Genomic DNA, 23,728 nt, shown 5'->3' with positions numbered 1-23,728 from the left:
GAACCATCCCTTGCTTTCCCCCCACTCTAGAAAAACAAACTCTTGGTCGATTTGCTTTCAATTGCGAGTGTTGTAAAAAGAAGAGAGGAAAATTTTCTCCCAAATTAAGGTATTTCTTTTTGCCTTTTTATAAATTGCATTTATTTTCTTTTTCCAATTTAATGTGATTTTGATTACTATTTGTTACATTTGGTTTTTTTCTTTCAATTTTCTTGAATTGAATTTAATTTGGCTTCAAATTTATTAGATTCATGGTTTACGGTGTAGTATCAGATTTATTTTAGTTGAATAAATTTTTGGTTGACTTTAGTTTTATTTTGTTTTCATTAAATTTGTTGGATTTGATATTAATTGGTTATGTTATGTTAATTAATTGATTAGAGTTAATTGATCGTCAGTTTATCACTCTATTTCACATTTTGTATTTCACCAAACATAGTGTTTTGCCAATTTTTCTTTCTTTCTTTTTTTTTTTTTTTTCTTTTTCTCCGGGGAGTCCAGTTTTATTAAACATAATGACAAATTTCAAGTTATCTTATTTATATTTGCCTACATTTTATATACCTTGAATTTTGATTCCAATGTATATCTGTGATTTATGATGTTAATTTTTCTTTGTTATTATTATTATTTATTTATTTTTCAATTTCCATGAATACAAAATACATTACAAAAAGTTTATTTGTTATTTAGTAATTTTATATGAATATAAAAATTTAATTAAGTCGGGGTTTTATGATTTAAATTCCATAAATACATGAAATTTCTCAATTTGAAAATTAATTAATAAATTGTTTTAAAAAGTATAAAATAATTCTATATTTTAAAATGGGACTGAATAGTGTTTTCTTTGGAATTTTGATAATTCTTTAGATACATGAAATTTTTCATTAAACACCTATGATGTTTGATATTTTAATATTTTTTTAGGTGAATGAAATCATCCTTTTAAACAAAAATGAACTCCATTTTTTTAATGGCTCTTATGTCACTCATAATTATCAATTCATGCTTTTTCTTAGATGTGAATTGAGAACCATGAGATATTGAAAAAAAAAATTCAAAACTTTGTTATGTGAACCTTTGTAATTTAAATTAAAGATAAATTTTGGTAACCATTTTTATGGGTGTTGTAGGGTGATAACACATTCCCTACATACAACTGATTTCCGAAGCTAAATCTGAATTTACCTAAACCAATGTTTTTTTTTATATTTTGGGTGACCAATCACACCTTAATATGGTTGGTGGCGACTTCAAACCTATTTATTTATTAAGATTAAATAACGAGGATGCCAACTGCTTTGTGTAGCGATCAAGTTGCAACAGCTTGGCGACTCTGCTGGAAACTTTGAAAAATGTGTAAAAGAGGTAAGTCATTACATTTTTATCTTTCATTCTTATTCTTTAAAAAATGTTGGTAAGGCCAAGCAAGCGCATCGCTCCTTAGCGAAGATGGCCCACATCAGAAGTAAGGTGAGTGCAATACCCAGGTTGGTAAGGCCAAGCCCGGGAAGCTAGAGAGACAAAGAGTTAAGTCAAGAAAAAAGGTAGCCCTAAAGAGGGTTCGTTAAGAGAGGTGATTGGGCGATCAAGGTGAAGGATGAAGCAACGCCTTTACACCTCTAGGTACACACCACAAAGAGCAACGTTTAACGGTGAAGAAAGGAAATGAGGCCCTAAAGATTGTTCTTGAATTAGATTGTTGAATAACTCGAGGAAAATAGTTGAGATCAAGGTTCTGATACTTTGGAATACCTTGGCGCGAAGAGAAGCACCTTGGTAAGAAGGACAATGTGAATATCAGACTAGGTTTTATTTTATGCAAAACAAAGTTTAAGGGTTGTACTTTGTAATTTGTGAACTTTGGAAAAGTGTTAAGTTAATAAAGAGAGGAAGTTTAATTTATTAATTCGTTGTTTATATCTTTATGCTTATCACCTACAAGTTGTTGAGTTCAAGTGATAAGAGCTAGGCGGCAAAGCTAAGTTGAAGAGATGTTTTCTGTTGCAAGGAATTGTGAAAGTCTCTAATGCTCAATATGAAGAGAGCTAAAAGAAGAGACGAGTGAAAGAGTTGGTCTGCTTACTAGACATTCGCACGTCATCTCGCGGAGAGGTACGCAATGGATGTCTAGGCAGCACGTCCCCACTGGTTGCAATAAGTAACCTTTAGAGTGGGACGTGACATTACATCTTCAAATTTCATAGTCTTTACGGATGATAAAATTCCTCCTGAAGGTTTAGGCCTTACAAAAGCACTACATATTCAAGTAAAGTGCAGATCAAACTACGTCATAGCAATAGTTTTAGAGGATAATGGTGTTTAGCTCTTAATATAATGCCTAAATCTACACTATTGAAGCTTTCAGTGGACATGTCACACATAAAATCAAGCACTATGGTTGTGAGAGCTTTTGATGGACCACGTAAAGAAGTAATGAGTGACATTGAATAACCAATCAAAGTTAGCCCATGTACTTTCAATATAGTTTTTCAAGTCATGGAAATAACATCTGCATATAGTTTTTTATTAGGACGTCTTTAAATTCACTCCAGAGCAGTGATGTCATCTATGTTGCATAAAAAATTGAAATTTGTTGTTGGGAATAAGATGATTTGTTTGTCAGGAGCGAAAGATTTCTTGGTAACAAAACCAATCTCAACCCTATATGTAGAGGCAACAGAAGAAGCATTAGAGCGTTCTTTTCACTCTTTTGAAATTACTCATGCAACTATAATGGAAGCAATTGTAGATGAAGTGATAAAGCCACATAGGCCTACAGTTGAAGTTATGACCACTGGGTTAATGAGAGGTGGAAAATATTCTTTAAATCAAAACTTAGAGACACTTTTAAAAACACCGAGCAATAATTGAGAGGTTTGGTTTGGGTTATAAGTCATCCATATATGATAAGATTAGGCTTCAAGAAGAAGAAAAAGGAAAGAAATAGCATTTGGCAAAGCTAGAGATAAGGAAGTTTGATCCAAGTTTAAAATGTATACCAACATTATATGATACTTTCACGAGTGCTGGTATAAGTTACTCATCACATGACTCTGATTCGAAGGATTGTCTGTTAACAAAGATGAAAAGATTATTTATTGCAGCAAAATGGCACAAGAAGTATCAACTGAAAACCACACAGTTTATGCATATCCACCTGATTTCAAGCTTAACAATTGGAATATTGTAGATCTACCTATATTTTCAAGAGAACTTCAAGAGTAACGATTAAGTTTTTATTTGTTAAATTGTTTTTATTTTCAAGTGACTCTACCTAAGGCCATAGTATTTTTGTTTGCTTTACAGCAATTGGTGTACTGTTTTCTTGTTTTTTAATAAAATCTCCACATTTTCATTCTATTTATTCTAATTTGTTCTTCTCTCTGCTTCCTTTCTTTCATTTGCAAATAAAACACAAAAGTTCAAACCCTTTCATAAATTCATAAGAATGAATATGTTAGTAATTTCAATTCTACCATTGATACCTTAATATACACTATGGAATCTAATAAGGAATGTACGACGAAGACGTTATGGGGATATCCTCAAAATTGTTAAGAATGAAGATGTTATGGAAGAAGTACAAAAGCAAATTGAAGCAGGGCTCCTCATCGTCTCCAAATATTCTGAATGGGTAGCAAGCATTGTTTTAGTGCCCAAAAAAGACAAAAATGTGAAAATGTGTGGATTATAGAGTTCTAAATTGAGTTAGTTGAAAAGATAATTTTCTTTTACCTCATATTGACATGTTGGTGGATAACACTGTAGGATACTCAACTTTCTCCTTCATGAATGGTTTTTTAGGATATAATCAAATAAAAATATCTGAAGAAGATAAAGGAAAAATGACCTTCATAACCCTTTGGGTAACATTCTGCTACAAAGTAATGTCTTTTGGTTTGAAAAATATTGGGGCAACATATTAGTGAGCAATGGTTATACATTTTTTTATGATATGATGCATAAAAAAATAGAGTGTATGTTGATGATATAATTACGAAATTGAAGGCAAGTGAAGATCATACAACCAGACTCCAAAAATTATTTGATCGATTGAGAAAGTATCAATTGAAGTTAAATCTATCCAAATGTACATTTGAAGCAACCTCAGGAAAGCTGTTGGGATTCATTGTTAGTGAAGAAGGGATCAAAGTAGATCAGGATAAAGTGATGGGACACAAAACTATTGCTATTGTAGCCATCTAATTTTGTTCGACCTTATTTAAAATTAAATTAATTGCTAGATTAATTTTTACCTTAATTTGGCTTATCTTGAATTTTGTTATTAACTAACTACATTTTTCTTAAAAAAAAAAAAAGTATTATTTAATTACTTTTAAAGTTTTGTGGGTAGTATGGTTAGAATTAGTTAGTCTAACTAAGATATGGTAACTTTTTTGAATTTGGTTTTGTTAACAAAGGCTCCATGCCATTTTGAGTTGTATGCCAAAGTTTGCATTATTTTCAAATGCAAAAAATTCCACCATTTTGAATTTTTAGCCATTTGAAGAAATGATTTTGTCTATAAATAATCTCTTCTTCTTCATACACACAACACAACATAAAGAAAAGGCCACACAAAAAAACCTAGAAATTTTTACTACCTTCACATCCTCTCTTCTTCATCTAAATCTCCAACTTCCATACCCCCTACTTCTTTTAACTTTCATACCTTCTTAAAAAAAAAAATATACAACATCCATTTTATCTTCTCTTCTAGCAACCTCTAAATCTTCAGCTTTCTCCCTGCCAATAATCCAACACACAAAAAGCTTCAACTTAGTTGGAGTTGTATGGTAGAATTTTGGTCCCAATGATCCACACCTCAACATACAAGTATTTCTCTTATAATTATTTATTTATTATCTTGTGAGCTTCTCTTTTATAGTTTTTTTTTTTTATTTATTACATATTTCTTCCTACTTTGTTGTTATCTATTTTTTATTTATTATTGTGTCCTTCATTTATTAATTTATTCTTAAGCCTTATTTTCTATATATTGTTTCTTTTCTTTTCTTTTTTAATCCATAATTAGCATTTTTATTTACTTAAATTTTTTTCTTTTTATAGCATTTATTATTGCTTCATTACTATTTTCTCATGATTATTGCTTCTTTAATATTTTTCTCACCTTGATTATTGCTTCTTTAATATGTTCTTGTCTTTTATATATTATTTTTTTTCCTTCTTTTGTGATCAAGTTAAGATGTTATTACTAATAATTGTTTAAATTTGTTAACATTTAAAATTCTTTTTCTTTAAAAATATCCGACAATGGAATCTAGGAAATTTAGAAGTCTAATTTCTTAGAATTCTTGAGGTGAGGAAATCGATTCTTTGGAAGTCTGAGATCGATCTCCAATATGTTTTTATTAAAATCTCAATATGTTATTTTATGTTTGCATAATTTATTATGATGCTTCTTTACTCTTGTTTATTTCTACTTTATAAGCCTCATTTTATTTCCTATTTAAACTTTTCAACTCTTTGTAATTAAAATTCTCAATGTTTTAAAATCTTTCTGACTTAAAATTATCCAAGTTTTAAAACATTTCACAAAACTAATTTTTTTTAATCATTTAGAATTTTTTTCTTTTAAAGTTACAATTTTTTTTTATGTTTTTCAAACGTTCAAAATTTAATATATTATTTCATAAGGTTTCTTAATCAATCTTTTCTGATAACTTATACTATTTTTCCTAAACGAAATCCTACGACGGAATCTAGGAAATTTGGGAATCTGATTTCCTAAAATTTTTTAGGTGAGGGATCACATATTTGGGTGTCAAAGATTTGATCCCAAGAAAAAATGATTTTAATTAGTGTTTTAAAAATTCTCTTTATTAGAAGACTATTCCTATGACAGATTTTGAGGTGAGAAGATTTTCTTCAACATAGTCTAGTTGATGGAATGTTTTCTGCTTATTTTATGAGATTATTGCTTCAAATATTGAAGTAATGAGGGGTAAAATAAGACATTAGTTTTTTTAAAAATTAAAGAATACTTTCAATTCAAGATTTGGAATTAGGCCACTGTTTTTTAAATGAGTGTTGTGGGGTGCTAACACCTTCCTCATACACAAATGACTCCCGAACTTAACTCTAGTTTTCGTAAACCATTTTTTATTGATTTTATTTAAAAGGTTTTTACTATATTTCGATATCTAATCACACCGTAAAAAAGATTGGTGGTGACTCCTATTTTATTTTAAAAACTAACCCATTTTGAGGACTTCGGTCGCTCCGTGTCGTCTCGGGCACGTGGCAACAACTATCATGGAAATGTCATCCCCTAAAACAGATAAAGAAATTTGAGGCTTTCTTTGAAGATTGAACTGTATATCTAGATGGATCTCACATTTAACCCCAACATCCAAACTAATCTTCAAGCTTTGACGTAAAAACAACCTAGGAAAATGGAATGAGAAATGTGAAGAAGCTTTCAACAAAATTGAGCAATATTTCAAATCCCACTTGTACTGATACCTCCAGCTCCAGGGTGGTCGTTAACCCTATACTTGACAATATTAGAAGGTGCTATGGATGGTGTTTGAGGACAACTTGACTTACCAGGGAAGAAAGAGCATGCCATTTATTATTTGGGCAAAAAATTCACCGATTATAAGTCAAAATACTCAATGTTAGACCAAACTTTTTCTTTGGTATGGACAGCTCATCATTTAAGGCAATATTTGTTATACCATACAACATGAGTTATTTAAAAAATGGATCCAATAAAATACATTTTTGAGAAACCGTCATTATTTGGGAGAATTACAAAATGGCAAGTTTTGTTGTTAGAGTATTATATTGTTTATGTTAGTAAAAGAGCAATAAAGGGAAGCACATTTGTTGATCATTTAGTTACCCAACCAGTAGCAGATTACGAGTCTATGAGGGTTGATTTTCCAGATGAAAATATATTTTTAGTTGAAAATGATGCTACAGATCATAAGACATGAATTATGCTTTTTTATGGTACCTCAAAAGAGTTAGGGCATGGGATTGGAGTTGTACTAATTTTTCCAGAAGGAAAATCCTTCCCCCAGCGAGTAAGTTATGTTTTGAGTACACTCACAGTATAGCTGAGTATAAAGCCTGCATTATGGGACTTGAAGCAATAAGAGCGACATGAGTATTAAAAAATTGAAGGTTTTAGGTGGCCTAATGTTAGTAATACATCAAGTTAGGAAAGAATGGAAAACAAAAGATTCTAAATTGGTGCTTTACAGCCAATATGTTACAAAATTATCTCACAATTTTGAGAAACTTTCATTTGACCATGTTCATAGAGAGGACAATCAAATGACCAATGCATTAGCCACCTTGGCAGTGATGTTTGATCTTAATCTTAAATGTGAACATCCAATCCAAATTACAAAGCAAGATGTATCAGCTTATTACATGAATATTGAAAATGATAATAAGTCATGGTATTTTGACACCAAGCAGTACATAAAGTATAGAGAATATTCATATGGAACTTTGGAGAATGACAGACGCACAATAAGAAGGTTGGCCATAAACTTTTAAGTGACGAAGTTCTTTATGAAAGAAACCATGATATAATGCTTCTTCAAACAAATTATGACAGAAATTCATGAAGGAGTATGTGGAACACATGTTAATGAACATATGATGTCTAGACAGATACTTAGATCTGGTTATTATTGGACAATGATGGAACTAGATTGCATAAATGTGCACACAATAGTTAGCTTAAGGACAGGAAGTAACTAATGGTTTGAACACCATTTATCAACAAATCATGCTTTGGAATACATAAATCATACTTTGAAACATAAGTTTTCCACGTAAATCTGTTTAAGAAACATTTAAATTGAAATCATCATTTCTAACCATAAAAAAATTTATAAGAATGCTTAAAATCATTCAATGACTTTAAAGAAAACACTCACTCTACTTAGCTACTCAAACTTCGAAGGCTTCTCTTCTTCTTATTCTCACATAATCTTCTCGCTGAGACACTTTGGCAGCACTTCCACACTTAAACTTTCTCTTCAAATTCTCAGAATAGCCATGACTAATAATTTGGCTGAAGACCCCTATTTATACTAATCCTTAAACAATCTTAGTCATTCTTAAGCTCTTGATAAGTCGCCACCTCTTGTAGATGTGTAAGCTCAAGGTTTAGCCTAACAATGCTTAATTTAATCTTTACACATGGCCCATTTAGAAAATTTAGGAAATTTAGAAATTTTCTGAGAAGTTTCTTTGTTTCTTCTCGCCAAGTTCCATTTCGCAAAGAACTCTAATCGCCTAACCTTTCAAAAGTCTTCTCGCATAACCTTTCTCGTGGACTAACCAACCTCTTCTCACGGACCAACTAATCTATTCTCGCGTAACCTTTATCACGAACTAACTAAAACATTTATTTAGGACATTCAGTCAAATATTTACTTCTTCTCTTAACTACGGGTCTTAACTACATGTCTTAACTACTTGTCTTAATTACGAGTCTTATTTATGAGTCTTAGTTGTGGGTCTTAACTATGAGTCTTATAATTGTCACACCCCGTCCTAAATGTCACACCACACGACCAAATACCACCTAGACATTTAACGTATATATCTCGCGAGATAATTCACCGAACACATAGTGAGCGGAACAACTCTTCTCTTTGTCTCTTCGCGAAGCTTTTCCATTGAGCCATCGAGACTTACACAACTTTTGCTGTGGAAAAACAACTCAAAGAAAGAACACATACACAATGGAATAATTTAGAACTCCTTCTCTTTATTAACTTAGCACTTTCAGAATTACAAAATACAATTTTCAACTTTTGTTTTGCATAAAATAAAACCAACTTTAATCTTCTCACATCCTTCTTCTTCCCACCAAGTTGCATCCTTTCATGCTGCACACCTTTCTTCATCCACCGCTTATACTGCTCTCTGTAAGGAGGTTGGGGGCATCAAACTCTACTCGCGTCCTTTTTCCTTTTTGTCATCTACAATCCATCTCAAGGACAGTTACCAGAGTCTTCCTTTTCTTTCTTCACCGCTAAACACTACTTCTTGTTGCGAGTACCTAGAGGTGTAAGGGTGGAGTAGCTCTGTGTTCCCTCCTTAACTAGGTAACAGTGTCTCAGAACCAACATTGGCAAGACTTTAACGTCCGACAACCTGGGGAGGGAAAAACTTAATACATAAGTAAAACGAACATAGTGAGTGATGAGTTTATGAAAAAACCTTTTTAGGGAAAACACATAAAAATCACAAGTAATAAGGTCATTAGACAAATCACATCGCATCAAGCCATATCGCACATTGCATTAACCATAACAATTTAAACAACCTCACAACAAGCGCTACAACGCCATACGCTGGAATCATTTCACAACAACACTACTACAAATATGGGTTTTAACGACGCCAGTTTTGCATCATAAAGACTTTCAACGATACAATTTTTGCGTCATTGAAGCCACTGTCAAGAAAGACTATTTAATGATACTTTGAAAAACGTGTCATTGAATATGCTTAGATGACACCAAAATTGTGTCATTAATACCTTTACCTTGACGCAATAAATATGTCGTCATTATCTATAACTCGACACCAATATATTGTCATCAATACCCTTATATTGACGCAAATTATGTGTCACCGTTATCTATACCTTGACACAAATATATTGTCATTAAAACTCTTACATTGACACTTTAAATGTGTCACCGTAATCTATCACTCGACACAATATATTGTCAATAATACTATTACATCGATAATTTAAATATGTCACCGTTATCTATCACTCGACACCAATATATTGTCATTAATACTCTTATAACGACGCTTTAAGTGTGTCACCTTTCAATATAACTTCACACTAATATATTGTCGTTGTATATATTTCGTTACACAAAATTGTTGTCAAGAAATGTGCTTTAACGACACTGTTTCTGTTTAATAAAGGCTTATATGTCGACACATGTTTGGTGTCGTTATTCTTCATTTTCGCAACACATATTTTTCTGCCATATATTTCTTCTTTCAAAAAAATTAAATACTAAATTTTAGCATTACCCACATATGTTTGAAAAGATATTTATATTGATAATAAAAAATATAACTTACATTATCGGTAAAGATTTTACAATAATCCAAAAGATAAATTTACTGTAATATTACATGTATGTGTGACCTAATCTAATCAAACGACGCATAAATGAGAACTTGATCGATACAATGGTCCATGGATTCTTCAACTACCTGCAAATTTGAAAAAAAATGAACCTTAGCCAACATTCATTACAGAAAATGCATAAGCATAAGCATAAACATTAAGTACATGCCAAACAAAAATCATCTTCTTAATAAGCAGACTAATAAACTTTTCAAAATAAGCGTATAAAGTTCATACAACCAAGGTTTTTAATAAAAAACCCATAAGGAATGAAAAAGATTAAAAAAAACACCGACTACATAAGCATAGGCGTAAGCATAGTATATAAATGTTGCAAATGTAAGTTTCGATTCAATCTTTACAAACTAAGCAATGTTCTAGTTTGCATCAAGTTGAAACTTAACATAAACTAACCCTTAGCTCCCCCCTCCTCCAAAGTAAATACAAAACAACATGATTCCTACAACATATGTCTAAGCGGATTGAACAAAATAGCTTTTCAATGACTACCATAACTGCAGAATAATCAACACAATAAAGTATCAAGTTCCTAAGTATGTGTCAACATGATTCCTAAAACATATATCTAAGCGGATCGCACAAAATAAATTTTCAATGTCTACCACTGCAGGATAGTTAAAGCAACATGCCAAAGTACATGTTAACATGATTCCTAAAATAAAATAGTTAAGTTACGTTACAAAACATAAAGCACGCTTACCTCTTTCCTTTACTAATTCTCCACCCCATATCTTGATTACCCTCCATAGAGGCTTCTTCTTTCTTGCAAGTTCGGAAGCGCTAATAATGAATAGTAAACTAAGTAAGCTATCAATTATTGTTTCATATGCAATATATTAACTCATTATTTGATCCCTAACGGGGTTTATGATAAATTAAGTTAACATCATTCTCAAAGTTGATCCAAGAACAAAAGTTGCAACCAATGTTAGGAGAAAACAAGAAATAATGTAACAAATAACAAAAACTTTAAAATTTTACATACTCCAAAAATCCAAATAATATATAAAATCCAATTGCAAAATAAGTAAGTTTCAAAACTTTCTTACCATGAGGATTGGGAAGTGTTGTTATCAAAGATCTCTTGTAGTTCCTCTTCTATCAAATTCAACCCAAAAAATCGAGTAGACAATATATTGATCTAAATAATCCTTGTTTTTTCCTGGGAACCATAGCACAAGAAAACATCATCATTGACATACAACACATGAGCAAATCTTTAATGGCTTAAATTGAGAAGTCCTAGTTTTATGTATCTTATCCTCTTATAGTTTTTTAATTTAGTCTATCACTATTCATAAATGTTAAAATTAGATGATAATGAAACTTACATAGCATGATACTTCATATTTTGGTAGAAGTTCGAAAAAGCAAAAAAAGTCATCTAAGTGAGAAAAATAAAATCTTTTTACTAATTGGAAAATATAATACACTAGTTGCAAGCCAAGAACCATAAAATCCATAAAAGAACATTATTTTTTTCCGTCTCAAATTTTTATATCTATATGGCAAAAAACAAATAAATTTTTTATACATTTTGCAATTATAGAAATTAAAAAATAAATAATAATAATAATAATAATAATAATAATAATAATAATAAAATAATAATAATAATAATAATAATAATAGCAAAACAATGTGAAATATGACAAATATAGGTTGGGAAATAATACAGGTCGGTAAATGATTTGGAAATAATACAACAAACAATATAGTTGACAAATAATAAAGGTTGAGAAATAATATAAAATACGCAATACTATATTGTTAATAATATACAGATTGAGAATAATTATATTGAAAATAATATAAAATAATATATTTGAAATAATATAAAATAATATATTGGAAACAATATAAAATAATATATCGGATATAATGTAAAATAATATATCGGATATAATGTAAAATAATATATCGGATATAATGTAAAATAATATATCGGATATAATGTAAAATAATATATCGGATATAATTTAAAATAATATATCGGATATAATATAAAATAATATATCTAATATAATATAAAATAATATATCTAATATAATATAAAATAATATAACTAATATAATATACAAGTTTGTGAAATAAATATCAAACCTAACAAACTATTTTGTCTTTTATAAGTCTAATCAATTAATAAAATGTAAACCAACAAATTAACAATAGCCAAATTAAATCAATTGGGAATATAGAATAAAATGACCTAAATCTACTGAATTTGAAGCAACCATACATTCAATTGGCTAACCTAAAAAAATTAAAATCTCAAATGACCTAAATCAACAAATTAGAAGCACATTGCTAACAAATTAGAAGCACATTGAAATTAATTGGTCTAATTCGGCTAAATTTGATACAACAATAAATTTAATTGACCTAAACAACAATAAATTCAATTGACCTAAATTTGAACTAACAATAGAAACACAGTAAACCCGATTGGTCTAAATTTGGAGTAACAATAAAGCATAGTAAACCACCTTAAAATTAATTAACAAAATTACGACAAAAACAATTTTGAAAAACTAAATCGTTATAGTTGATCACACTCTCAAAAGGGAAGAAATTAAAAAAAAAAAAAATTTGAAGACCAATTTGACGGAATAATTTTACTTAGCTCTTTTTCAACCCTCAAAAAGTGAAGGGAAAGAGAGGAAATTAAAAAAAAATTACCTTAAATAGTTTCTTTTTTTCGACCCTTCCAATTGATCTCATACCCTCCAAAAAAATTCTCTTTGTTTTTATAGTGGAGAAGGTGGGAGTGAGAAAAAATTGGGTTAGTTGAGGAAAAATAGGGAGAAGAGTGGAGAAGGTGGGAGCACAGAATAGTTTTACTTAGCTTTTTCTTCAAGAGGGGAAGAGAGGAAATTAATAAAAAAAAATACCTTTGACATAATAGTTTGGAATTGATCTGTCAAACGTACTCTCCAAAAAAAATACTCCTTTATTTTTATAGTGGAGAAGGTGTGAGAGAGAAAATTGGGTTAGTTGTGGAAAAATAGAGAGGAGAGTGGAAAAGGTGGGAGTGGCAGAGAAAATTGGGTGAGTTGAAGGAAAATAGGGAAGAGACTGATATTCATTTTTTTGTTTTTGTTTTTGTTTTTAAAAAGAAAAAGTTAAATTCAAATTCAAATCCAACTTTCAAAATAAAATAAAAATAAAGTAAATAAATAAAATAAAATAATAAAAAAATGACAAAATGTTGTATCTACAACTTTTAGAAGATTACCCCCATTGGATCAAAAAATATTTCTTGTAGACAAAGATAATCAATTGAATTTTGCACTTTAATTTTCTAAACAAAATGTTCTTGCATACTAATTAAACAATCAATAGCAAGTTAAAAGATTGTTGCATAAAGATCACGTGGAATTGAATTCGTTCTTGAACAAAAATTAAAAAATTAACATGCTAAATTAGAAGAAAAATGGAAGAAACTCTCAAATAAATTGAATATCCATGATCCTCTTACCTCTTAGAAGATAATCCCTCTATTGGAATAAAAGATTGATGGAATATCTTGTTGGAATTTTTTCTCCACTGAAATAAAAGATTGCCGGAATATTTTCTAGAGAAAAAAATGACAGAATGAGATGGGAGAATTCTAAAAAAAATGATATTTAAAGAGAATTTGGGTGAAAATTAAAGTTGTATTTATGAATAGATCAAATATAATTGAAAATTGATTAAAATTTACAGAAAAATGAGTTATATATAAAAAGAAATGAAAACAACCGCTTCATGGGTTTCGAACTCATAACTTCAGGGTCAGGTGTGCGCTCAATTTGACAGAAAGGGCTATGTGATTAGAACACTGGACATCAAAGACATGTGCGTGAGGAGAAGAGTGGAGAAAGTGCGCACGTGAAGTCTTTTGAAAATGGGAAATAAAAGAATATGCTCGACTGGGATTCGAACTCACGACCTTGAGGTGTTTACGCGCGTGGAAGTACGGAATCTTTTTGGTTAATTACCAATTGGTCTATGTTTTTCGATTTACTCATTTTTGTTTGTTCGGACTTCGTTTTAAGTGTTTTTCATTGCATTGGGTTCGTAATAGAGTCTAGATTCTAATTCTGTTTAAAATTATAAAAATAATGAATATATGCATGATATAGGTAGAGAGAGCCTAGGCCTTCACGTTTTTGGTAGAGAGAGAAAATATGCTATTGTCATATAATTTTAATTGCGTGAGAGAGGGAATTAACAAATTTTGAAATTTGAGGTTTTCTTATTTCGAAATTTTTTAAATGACACAAACATTTGTTGATAATTAACGACGCTTTAAATGTGTCAAGAAAAATTAAATTGTGCCAATAGAATTGTGTTAATAAATAATTTTCAACAACATAATTGTACATCACCCCATCTTTTTTATTTTCAACGACACAATATCTTGATTAGTAGTATCATTAAAACCCATTTTTCTAGTAGTTGAGGAAGAAGAGAAATCGAAGCGGCCAAGATTCTTCAACAACAGTCTCTTAGATTGGTGGGTTCGACAGTAGTCCCTTAGACAATGTTTGCTTTTTCGACGATGTTTGCTTGTTCGACGGTGTGAGATTAATGGGTTTGACAACAGTCTCTTAGATTTGGAGATGAGTTATGTTGTTTCCCGTTTTTTGGTAGGGAGAGAGAGAAAATGTTGAGCAAATTGTAAAACTCTTTTTGAATGTCGTGTGAAGAGGGAATTGAAAAATTTTAAATTTTTGGTTTTTTTTATTTCAAAGTTTATTTAATGACACAAAAAATTTGTCATTAATTAACGATACTTTAAATGTGTCAAGAAAAATTAAATTGTGACAATAGAATTGTGTCAAAAAATAGTGTGTCACTTCTATTTTCAACAACACATTTTACTCCTACCTTACCCTTTTTTTTTAACGACGCAATGTTTTGATTTGTAGTGTCGTTAAAACCCAAATTTGTACTAGTGCAAGCTCAACATTATTTTCTGGGATTCTCCTCTTGCCTAGACTTAGGATTTTCTCTCACCAGTATCACGCGAGTTACTTGGAATTTGCCAGCGTCCCACCACATTCAATCATTCTCAAACTTGGGAGTCACACTAAACCAGCGTCTCATCACCATCTTGCTTAGACTATGCATAGCGAGCACTACAATGCCATACGCTGGGTTCATTTCACAACAAGCTCCACACTGAGACCTGAGATTCTCCCCTCGCCTAAATTTGGGATTCGCTCTCACTAGTATCACGGGAGTTACTTAGGATCTTCACTAGCGTCCAGTCTTACAAATACATCACAACTCACCAACACGCTAATACAATAAGGGAGTAATAGCTTACCACTTACTCTTAGCATAGATTATCACAAATTAATAAGGTATTTCATAAAGATAATCACAAAGGAAAGAATACTCACAGTTCATATTTACAAAACATGATCTTTTTCCAAGATGAGAATCATAAACAAAAGTGTAAAAATTACATTCGAAAGCCGATTTTTCATTCACACCTGTTTATAAATCATATTTTATCACTTTCAGAAGAATACTCATATTCATGCTTTTGGAAAACATATGAGTTCACTAAAGAACATTCATAACTTACATTTAAATATTGAAACATTTGGCTATTCACAAACATTGATTTTACAAAGATTACTCACAGAAACATTGCTTATAAAACATATTTCACCATTCACAACCAAAAATTATAAAACAAACATAGAAACATTTATAAAATGAAACTTATCACTCACACTAGATACTTAGCCTCAAATCTTCCTCCTCGACTTTTGGCTTTCTGTTTTGTCGGGCGATCGAAGGCATTATCTGTTCAGTATCTAGAACTTTCTCCTCTCACTTTCATCAGGAAAAATCTAGAGTCTTGATAAAATTTTTCTTTTTCTTTTGCCTTTCGGTCTTGTTTATAGAGGCCTTTTACATTCAAAGATCACTTCTGCGCTTTACAGGTGTCATCTTACTAACGAATCGTGTCATGCCACCAAGCCCAACTTGATACGTAGTTTAATTGGCAGCGGTGATTAGACTTTCCCTTGAGCGCACACCTTATCTCTTCGAGGAGGCAAACTCTTAATTGTTCGACTGCCATTTTCTCTTTAGAAAAAGTCACCATTGTTTCCTTTCCTACAGCGAGGCATCAAGTCATCTTCACAAGACATTTATGTAACGCCCCAAGATTAAGGTAATTTTAAAGTTAATTATCATAATTTCATTTAATTATGTCAGAATATTTTGGTGTTATTTGAGATATTTGTTGAGAATTGTTTGATTTGTTAAAATTAGAATTAATTAAATATTTTTGAATGAATATTTAATTAGTTTTAGAATTTAGGAATTTGGTATTGTCAAATATTGGATATTGGTTGATTAAATTGTAGATTACACGAATTATGGTTAATTATATATAAATATATATAATTAATGTTTGGAAGAGAAAAATAATTATATTAATGATAACATAATTATTGGAAAATACTATTATTTTGGGAAAAGAGAAAGTTGGATGTGATGAGATATTAATTAGGAAAGAGAAGATTTTGTAATTTGAAAAGGGAAAAGGAAAATGTTTAGAAAAAAGGAAATAATTGAAATATTTATTAATAATAATAATATTATTATTTTAAATAGGTCCTCCTCAAAAAATCTATTCATCATCTTCTCCAAAAAATTCTCCTTCCTTTGCAAACCCTAGACCGCCGCTACACCTTCCGCCAATGATTCACCTCTCCACCATGCTCTACTAATGAACAACAAGCCGAAGACTCCACTCGCGTGCTATTACCTATCTTCTCGTCTGCAGACACGAACTCGTGGTCTCCGTTTACTTACACACGAAGTCGTACGCCTAGCCACGCCGATCTCCTTCATCCACGTCCGTTCGCCGATTCTGCCAAGCTCTAAGTCGCACCGCCTGTCCATGGTTGATCTGCCACCAAAAATTTGTGTGTTGGAGGGTAAGACTTTTATATTTTTGTTTTTGGTTAATATTGTTAATAAATTGTGTGAGATTTGGACTATTTTTGGAATTAAAATTGATGTTCTTTTAGGTTCAAATGGAAGAATTTAATCTTTACAATTTTGTCCGATCAATGTTGAATTGGTTTCAACCTCAAGTTTGAGTAAGTTGATTTGAAAGAATTTTGGGGACAATAGCCAATTTTATTCATTAAGTTATTGTTTTTCCCCTAATTTTCATTACTGTTTAGTATTGGTTCATTGGAAACTTTAACTGTTAGTAAGGATTGTTTGTTACCTAATTTCTTAAGTAAGAGATTCTACAACTAGACCTCAAAAATAAAATTAAGAGCTTGCATGTGTTTTTTTCATTATGCATTGATGTAGCTAAGAGCATAATGGGTTGATTTTGATGACTGATATGGATGATTGATATTGATGACTAATATAGAGGATTGATATTGACGACTGTTATGTTTATGAAGCATGATATATTAATCACATGGTTAAGGACTACATGATTGATATTCTTGCCATGTTATGATATTTATGATATGTTAACTTTGGCTATTAAGGTTGTACCTACATGGGTATCCCTCAAAATCACCATCTTTCATAGATTTATGACTATGTGAGTTCGACGGAACGACCAGTCTGTCATGACATGTTTTATGAGTGGTCCGACGAGGTCACTTACAATCCGGTGCCTTAGGTATTCCTTCGGGTTCACCGATAAACCAGATATGTTTCTACAAGATCATGCTTGTTGGGAATTTTATATTCAATTAAGGGATTCAGTGTGTGATCCATTTATAGTCTTATTGTATGAGTTTTCGTGTGATTAGGATATGTGAGCTATGTTCATATCGCAAACCTCTCTATGTGGCGAGTCATGGTCATTGAATGCGAGATGCGCACTGTGTCTCTAATCCTCGTGTAGTTACTGAATCCTCATTAAATACAAGTTTTCCTATCGATTTCCCAAATATAAGCGAAACGATAGGTTTCTTGGGAAGTCTAAGGTCAAACACAGAGAATTGATATCAAATCTTAGTTATAAGGCTTATTCTTCATCTAGGCGGTATAAAGTATCTGTCTATACAATATAAAGTAAATGTGTCCAGGCTAACCTAATATCTATACTAGAGATTCTATAAAAGGTGGTGAGAATGGTGGATAGTTGAGAATGTAAACTAACTTGTATTCAGAAAGAGTGAAGGAATGTCTGCGTTGCTAAGGGATTAAGCCATGTGACAACCTTGATGCGATGGAGATCAGTTAATTAGCTTTTGATTAAGCCGAACACCTCTCAGTTCCTTAAACGCCACACTTGCTCGCCTCTCGAGATGCAAATGATAAAACTTAGTTAAGCGATATCTATTTAGAAGTGTTTACTTATAAGACTTATATTACCTCTCTTTTAAGGGTAGCAACCTCTTGGCACTAAGTCACCACACTTGTTCTCCTTTTGGGATACAAACGATGGAGGTTTAATTGCCAAGGTAAAGTTTGTCTCCAAATTCCCTCTTGCATGTGTGAGCTATATCCTTGATGCTTACTCTCTCGAGTAATTGACGATAGATGGTGGCCAAGTGGTGATTATTACTCAACTAATTCGATGAACCTTATAAGCTAAGCTTCTTATCAAAAACTTATCAGAAGCCTAAACTACTTATAACACTTTGACAGATGACGAGTAAAGGAATGCTGGATTGAAAAGGTATAAACATGTAATGTATTAAAGAATGTAGGCAGACCACTGTACAATATAAACACTATACATGACAATGAAATATAAAAATGGAAAGTAAAGTGAATGAAGAATATTACAAGTTAGGGGGAGGAAAATGGTCGAATCTTTCTTTAATCTCTTTCTAAGCTCTCATTACATGATTGATCAGAGAAGAAGGTAAGATCTTTTACAAAGGACAAAAAGACTAATCCTGTCCACTGGCTCCAATGGAGCTCTCTAGGGTTTAGCTCACTTAGGCTTGCTTGTTCACTTGGTAGAGATGGAGTCCTTTTATAGGCTACATTCGGTAGGAAACTTCTATTCTTCTGATCATGTCAATGCTGACTGCAGCCTTTATCAAGTCACATCAACTCCAATTACCATTGTTATTTTCTAGTGAATCTTCCTCACGTGCTGATGTGGATTCTTGCTTGGAGATGTTTGGTCGCCAGACAAGCTTGTTATCGCATAGCACATGCTCCTCTGCAATTCACTAACTTTTCTTCTTTTCTTTATAATCCTGCAATAAAATACTAAAGAACAGGGTAAAACAAGCATGAAGACTTATGCATGTTGTATTCTCTCATAGTTACGAATTAGTGATAGAAGCTACGCTTTTTGATACATTTATCATGCGTTTTGGCTCAATTGTTCCACTACTACAAAATCTACTTTACTTGACACTACCTACTTTTACATACTTGACGTTTTTATTAAAAAAAACGTCAAGTATTAACCATTCTAAAGGAAAAATGCCAAGTATAGTCTAAAAAAAAAGGAGTTTTTACAGAAATTTTCGAACTATTTTATGTTGGCTTTTAATTGATGTTTTTTCTGCGTTAAGTATAAAGGAGATTTTACTTGACGTTGTATCCGTTTCAAGTATAATGGACATTTACTTGACGTGTTAACTCGAATAACGCATCAAGTATAGTTTGAAGAAAAACAAAAATTTTGAATTATTTTACGTTAGCTTTACTTGACGTTTTAATTTAGGGCAGCCAAATCTAAACGATTGTATACCAAAGAATAGCCAAATCTAAACGATCATGTACCAAATATATTATGCACGTTGTTGACAGCATGGTTGACAAGATATTTTTGATATTTTTATTATGGATATCAGAGTTTTTTCTGTTTTTAAAATTGTTATATACAGTGTAAATATTTTGCCACTTTGTTATAGTTTTTAAAGGACCTTATTAAAAATCCTTTATGATTCAAAAAATGTAAAATATGAATACAAAATACCTTGTATTTGTTATTAAATTCATTGCATATAATCATTACCTTGGAGATAAAAATTGGAAGGAAAAAAAGATACGAGTAAAATTTTTAAAGCTAGATAATAGCTATTTAAAGATTCATATTTTATAAAATAGAGATTTAGAGATGAAAATATCAAAGATTTGAATTTGTGAAATAGAGATTTGGAGGTGAAAATATCAAATAATGAAGTTTATTTTATTTATGAATATGAAAATACTACTTAAACTAATAAGAAATTGCAGTGGGTAGTTTTCTTATAATAATATAAAGGAAGCATGGCACATTTTGTAAATATGGCAAAATTATCATTTTTTAAAATATTTTTCATCTTAAATTTGTTATTATCTCCAAACTAACTTTCAATAATGTATTTCTTCTCCCATTTTTTAAAGAAAAATTGTATTAGGTAATTTTTTCAAAACATTAGTTTTCATCTTCTTCTGATGGTCTTCCTGACGTTCTTTTCTGCATCGAAAATTGGTTTTCCGACGTCTTTTCCAAGTTTTTGTGCGTTGAAAATCTCCCCACTTCTTGTAGTGCATGTAACGTCTTACAAACCAACATGTAACGTTATTGTTCCGAACTCCTTAATTAGTTTAAGATTGATTCTGTTGTCTAAGATTAATTCATTACGATAAGAGAGTTTGTCCAACATTTCTAGATAGTTGTTGGTTTTGTTGTAAGATTAGATAACCCTATTCTTATATATAATAAATCGATTAACCAATCATATTACTCATTATTCATTCATTTCCTTTAATAAAATAATATAAGATTGAAATTATGATTGTGTTTACTTGTTTTCATTTCTTCTTTTTAATTTCCAATATGCTAGTTATATTAATGTACGTACAAAATGATCAATAATCACAACATGAGTGGTTAGATTTAATTAGAATAAACTCACAGTACATACTTTATTGAAAAACATGCTAAAGTTTTTAAACTGACCTTAATGCTACTATGCAAAATGTCATTATTTATTTATTTTTATGTTGTGTTGCATTATATTTAGCATTTACTATAGCTAAAATAGAACCCATTTAAACTTAAAGTTTTTGCAAGTAGAGCAAAAGGTCTTATTATTTAGTGTTTTATGCTATTACTCTGTGAACATATCATTTCAAACTCATCTTTAAGCTTGAATGAGAAGGGCTCTCACGATTAACCCTCTTTTCCAATGTCCTCCATGGTTGTAGAAGCCAAATCGAATTATCCCACTAGTCACAGAACCACTTATTATGAATTTACCTAATGGAATCTTGAACCACACATTTGGTTGTTTGCCCGCCAATACTATTTGAGACTCTTGCTTACTCCCATCTGGCATATCGATTTCAATGTTCAGTGGAATATCCCATCCAGACGCGGTGTTTGTCATCATTACATCAACGCTTGCATTGTACCAAACATCTTGTTTGAAACTAGATGAATCCATGGTCCAACGACAATCGAGCCAAGATACTTGCAAAAGCCGGGCTTCTTCAATTGGGTAGCTGCAAGGTTTTAAATGCCATGGTGTGAGAGAGAACAAAAATAACATATAATTAATACAACATAATCTATATTCATAAAAGTTGAATCTAATAACTAGTTTATGTTTTTATGAATGAAAACAAAAGTAATAGATGAAAATGCATGAGATATGAATTAATGAACAAATTATTATACCCGCAAAAATCCACAGGGGCCCAACTCCAGTATCGAGTGTCATCACTCCATGTTATTGAGGCAGCTCTTGGATATGCCACATAGTGTGTGCTTTGGCCTGCCATTAAAATAGTATTTGGATGAAGGAGATAGAGATATAGAAATAAAGATGAGAATGGGAAAATGTTGTATAAAGATCCTTGATTGGTTACAAGTATGGAGGATGAGATGTTGAAGTAGGGGATGTCTTTGTTCTTTTATACCCATGTATGAGGGTATTTTAGACCTTTCTAAAAGCAAGCACTTTAATTTCCTTTCTCTCTTTTGTTTATTCCATTTTTTCAACATCTTTCATTTTTATATATTATTTTTATTTTATTACTTTGAATTATTTTATAATTTCCAATGCTTAATTGACACCTATCATCATCCAAAATATAAAAACAAGACCCTTTGATAATAAAATAATAAATTAAGACCTTTCGCTACTAATAAATATAAACAACAACTCATTTATGCATTTAATGAATTCAAACAAATACTAAATTAATTTTTAGAAGTGTATTCGATAAAATATAAATTAGAAAATTTAAGTGTTATAGATTTTTGTGTTTTAGTAGTTTTTTCGGTATAGGATTTGTTTTTATTATTATTATTATTATCACTATTTTTTAAAAAGCCTCTAAAATAAATATATACACAATCAAAGTTTTTTTTTTTAAAAGTAATATAAATTAGTTAACTTTTATATTTATATGCATCATAATTGATTATTCAATTAAAAATGTTCTTCTGGTCCATGTAATTGGTTAAATTATACATATATGGATATAATATTATTTTTAAAAAAACCCTTTTTATACAACTATTAATTCTTAAGTAATGTAATTAGGTAAAATTTATGCGTTTATACGATGGAATAAATAAATACACAAATAATATTTATATATATTATTGTTATTATTAATTATTATTATTATCTTTAATAGCTCTATTGGTCTTCCAAAGTACAAATATCCTCTAATTTCTATATGATTCAAATAAATATTATTTTCGACAATCTTATCGTCAATAAATTATTCCTTCTCTTAGTCTCTTTTTCCATCTCTTGCTCATTCTCTCTTTATATTATTTAATTTTTAAAATAAAAAAAATGAAAGCATTGAACATTTATGAGAATTTATTCTCTTGACAATATATTTGGAGTATAGGTTATGGATAAAATATGTGGAAATTAAAAAGAAGTTACTATTGAGTATGAACCATAGAGTATCAAAGACTTTATCGATTTGACGTTTATATTCTTTTTGAAACTCATGTCATGAAGATAAGAGTCCTCAATTTTCAAAGATATGTGCTAGGCATATACGTTGAAATTTTATTTTAATTATATCATTAATGGATTGACATATTTGTTAGTATATGGGTATAGAACCTTCATTTGTGGTATGTAGATTGCAATTTTTGAAACGGGTGTGTTGATCATAAGGGATACTTGATATTTATAGTTGTGTATTATGTAGAATTTGTTAGATATATGTCTGATCATTCCTTTCATATATGGGGTTGATAGTTTCCTAACTTGGAAATTGTTTATGAACTTTATATTAACATGAGACAAATCTAAGGGTTTGACACTATATACATTTAAGATATATGAACATTGTTAGGTAAGTGAAATTTTTTGGTTGATTAATGGCTTAAATTGTTCGTATATACATGTTGTTTGTTTGTTTCGTTAATAAATGATTATCTTCTTTAATAAAAAAAGTTTTTCACTAATCTTACATTAGAAAAAAAATGTTTTTAAAGAGTGTAGAATCACGCCATGATCTAGATTAGAGGAGAAAAACCTAAAATAGGGTGTGATAATCAAATCATCCTATTAACCACAATATTTTTATTAGAGAAATTCACATTTTCATTTTGCTACAATTCACCATTTTTCTTAA

General features: G+C 30.6%; 1 protein-coding gene and 1 long non-coding RNA gene across 2 annotated transcripts; one reads left to right on the top strand and one right to left on the bottom strand.

Moving 5' to 3' along the window:
- Positions 1-16,804: 16,804 nt before the first annotated feature.
- Positions 16,805-17,499, top strand: LOC103499443 (uncharacterized). Its single transcript, XR_007821305.1, has 2 exons — positions 16,805-17,124; positions 17,218-17,499. It is a non-coding gene; the product is annotated as an uncharacterized LOC103499443 (long non-coding RNA).
- Positions 17,500-21,085: 3,586 nt separating this feature from the next.
- On the bottom strand, positions 21,086-22,017 carry LOC103499442 (lectin-like). Its single transcript, XM_008462451.3, has 2 exons — positions 21,798-22,017; positions 21,086-21,622 (listed from the first exon to the last, which is right to left on the bottom strand). Exons 1-2 carry the CDS (start codon positions 21,899-21,901, stop codon positions 21,262-21,264), a joined length of 465 nt encoding a protein of 154 aa, XP_008460673.2. The 5' UTR covers positions 21,902-22,017; the 3' UTR covers positions 21,086-21,261.
- Positions 22,018-23,728: the final 1,711 nt, after the last annotated feature.

Source organism: Cucumis melo, chromosome 5 (genome assembly GCF_025177605.1).
Source record: "Cucumis melo cultivar AY chromosome 5, USDA_Cmelo_AY_1.0, whole genome shotgun sequence".
NCBI lineage: Eukaryota > Viridiplantae > Streptophyta > Magnoliopsida > Cucurbitales > Cucurbitaceae > Cucumis > Cucumis melo.
The sequence above is the reverse complement of the archived record's forward strand: the minus strand, read 5'-3'. Positions and strand labels throughout refer to the sequence as shown.

What these genes read in the sequence shown, in the direction of transcription:
- LOC103499442 (XM_008462451.3), bottom strand. Translation starts at nt 21,901, where the DNA reads ATGGCAGGCCAAAGCACACACTATGTGGCATATCCAAGAGCTGCCTCA. An exon ending in GCCCCTGTGGATTTTTGCGG is followed by an intron (nt 21,623 to 21,797) that starts GTATAATAATTT and finishes AAAACCTTGCAG; the next exon opens with CTACCCAATTGAAGAAGCCC.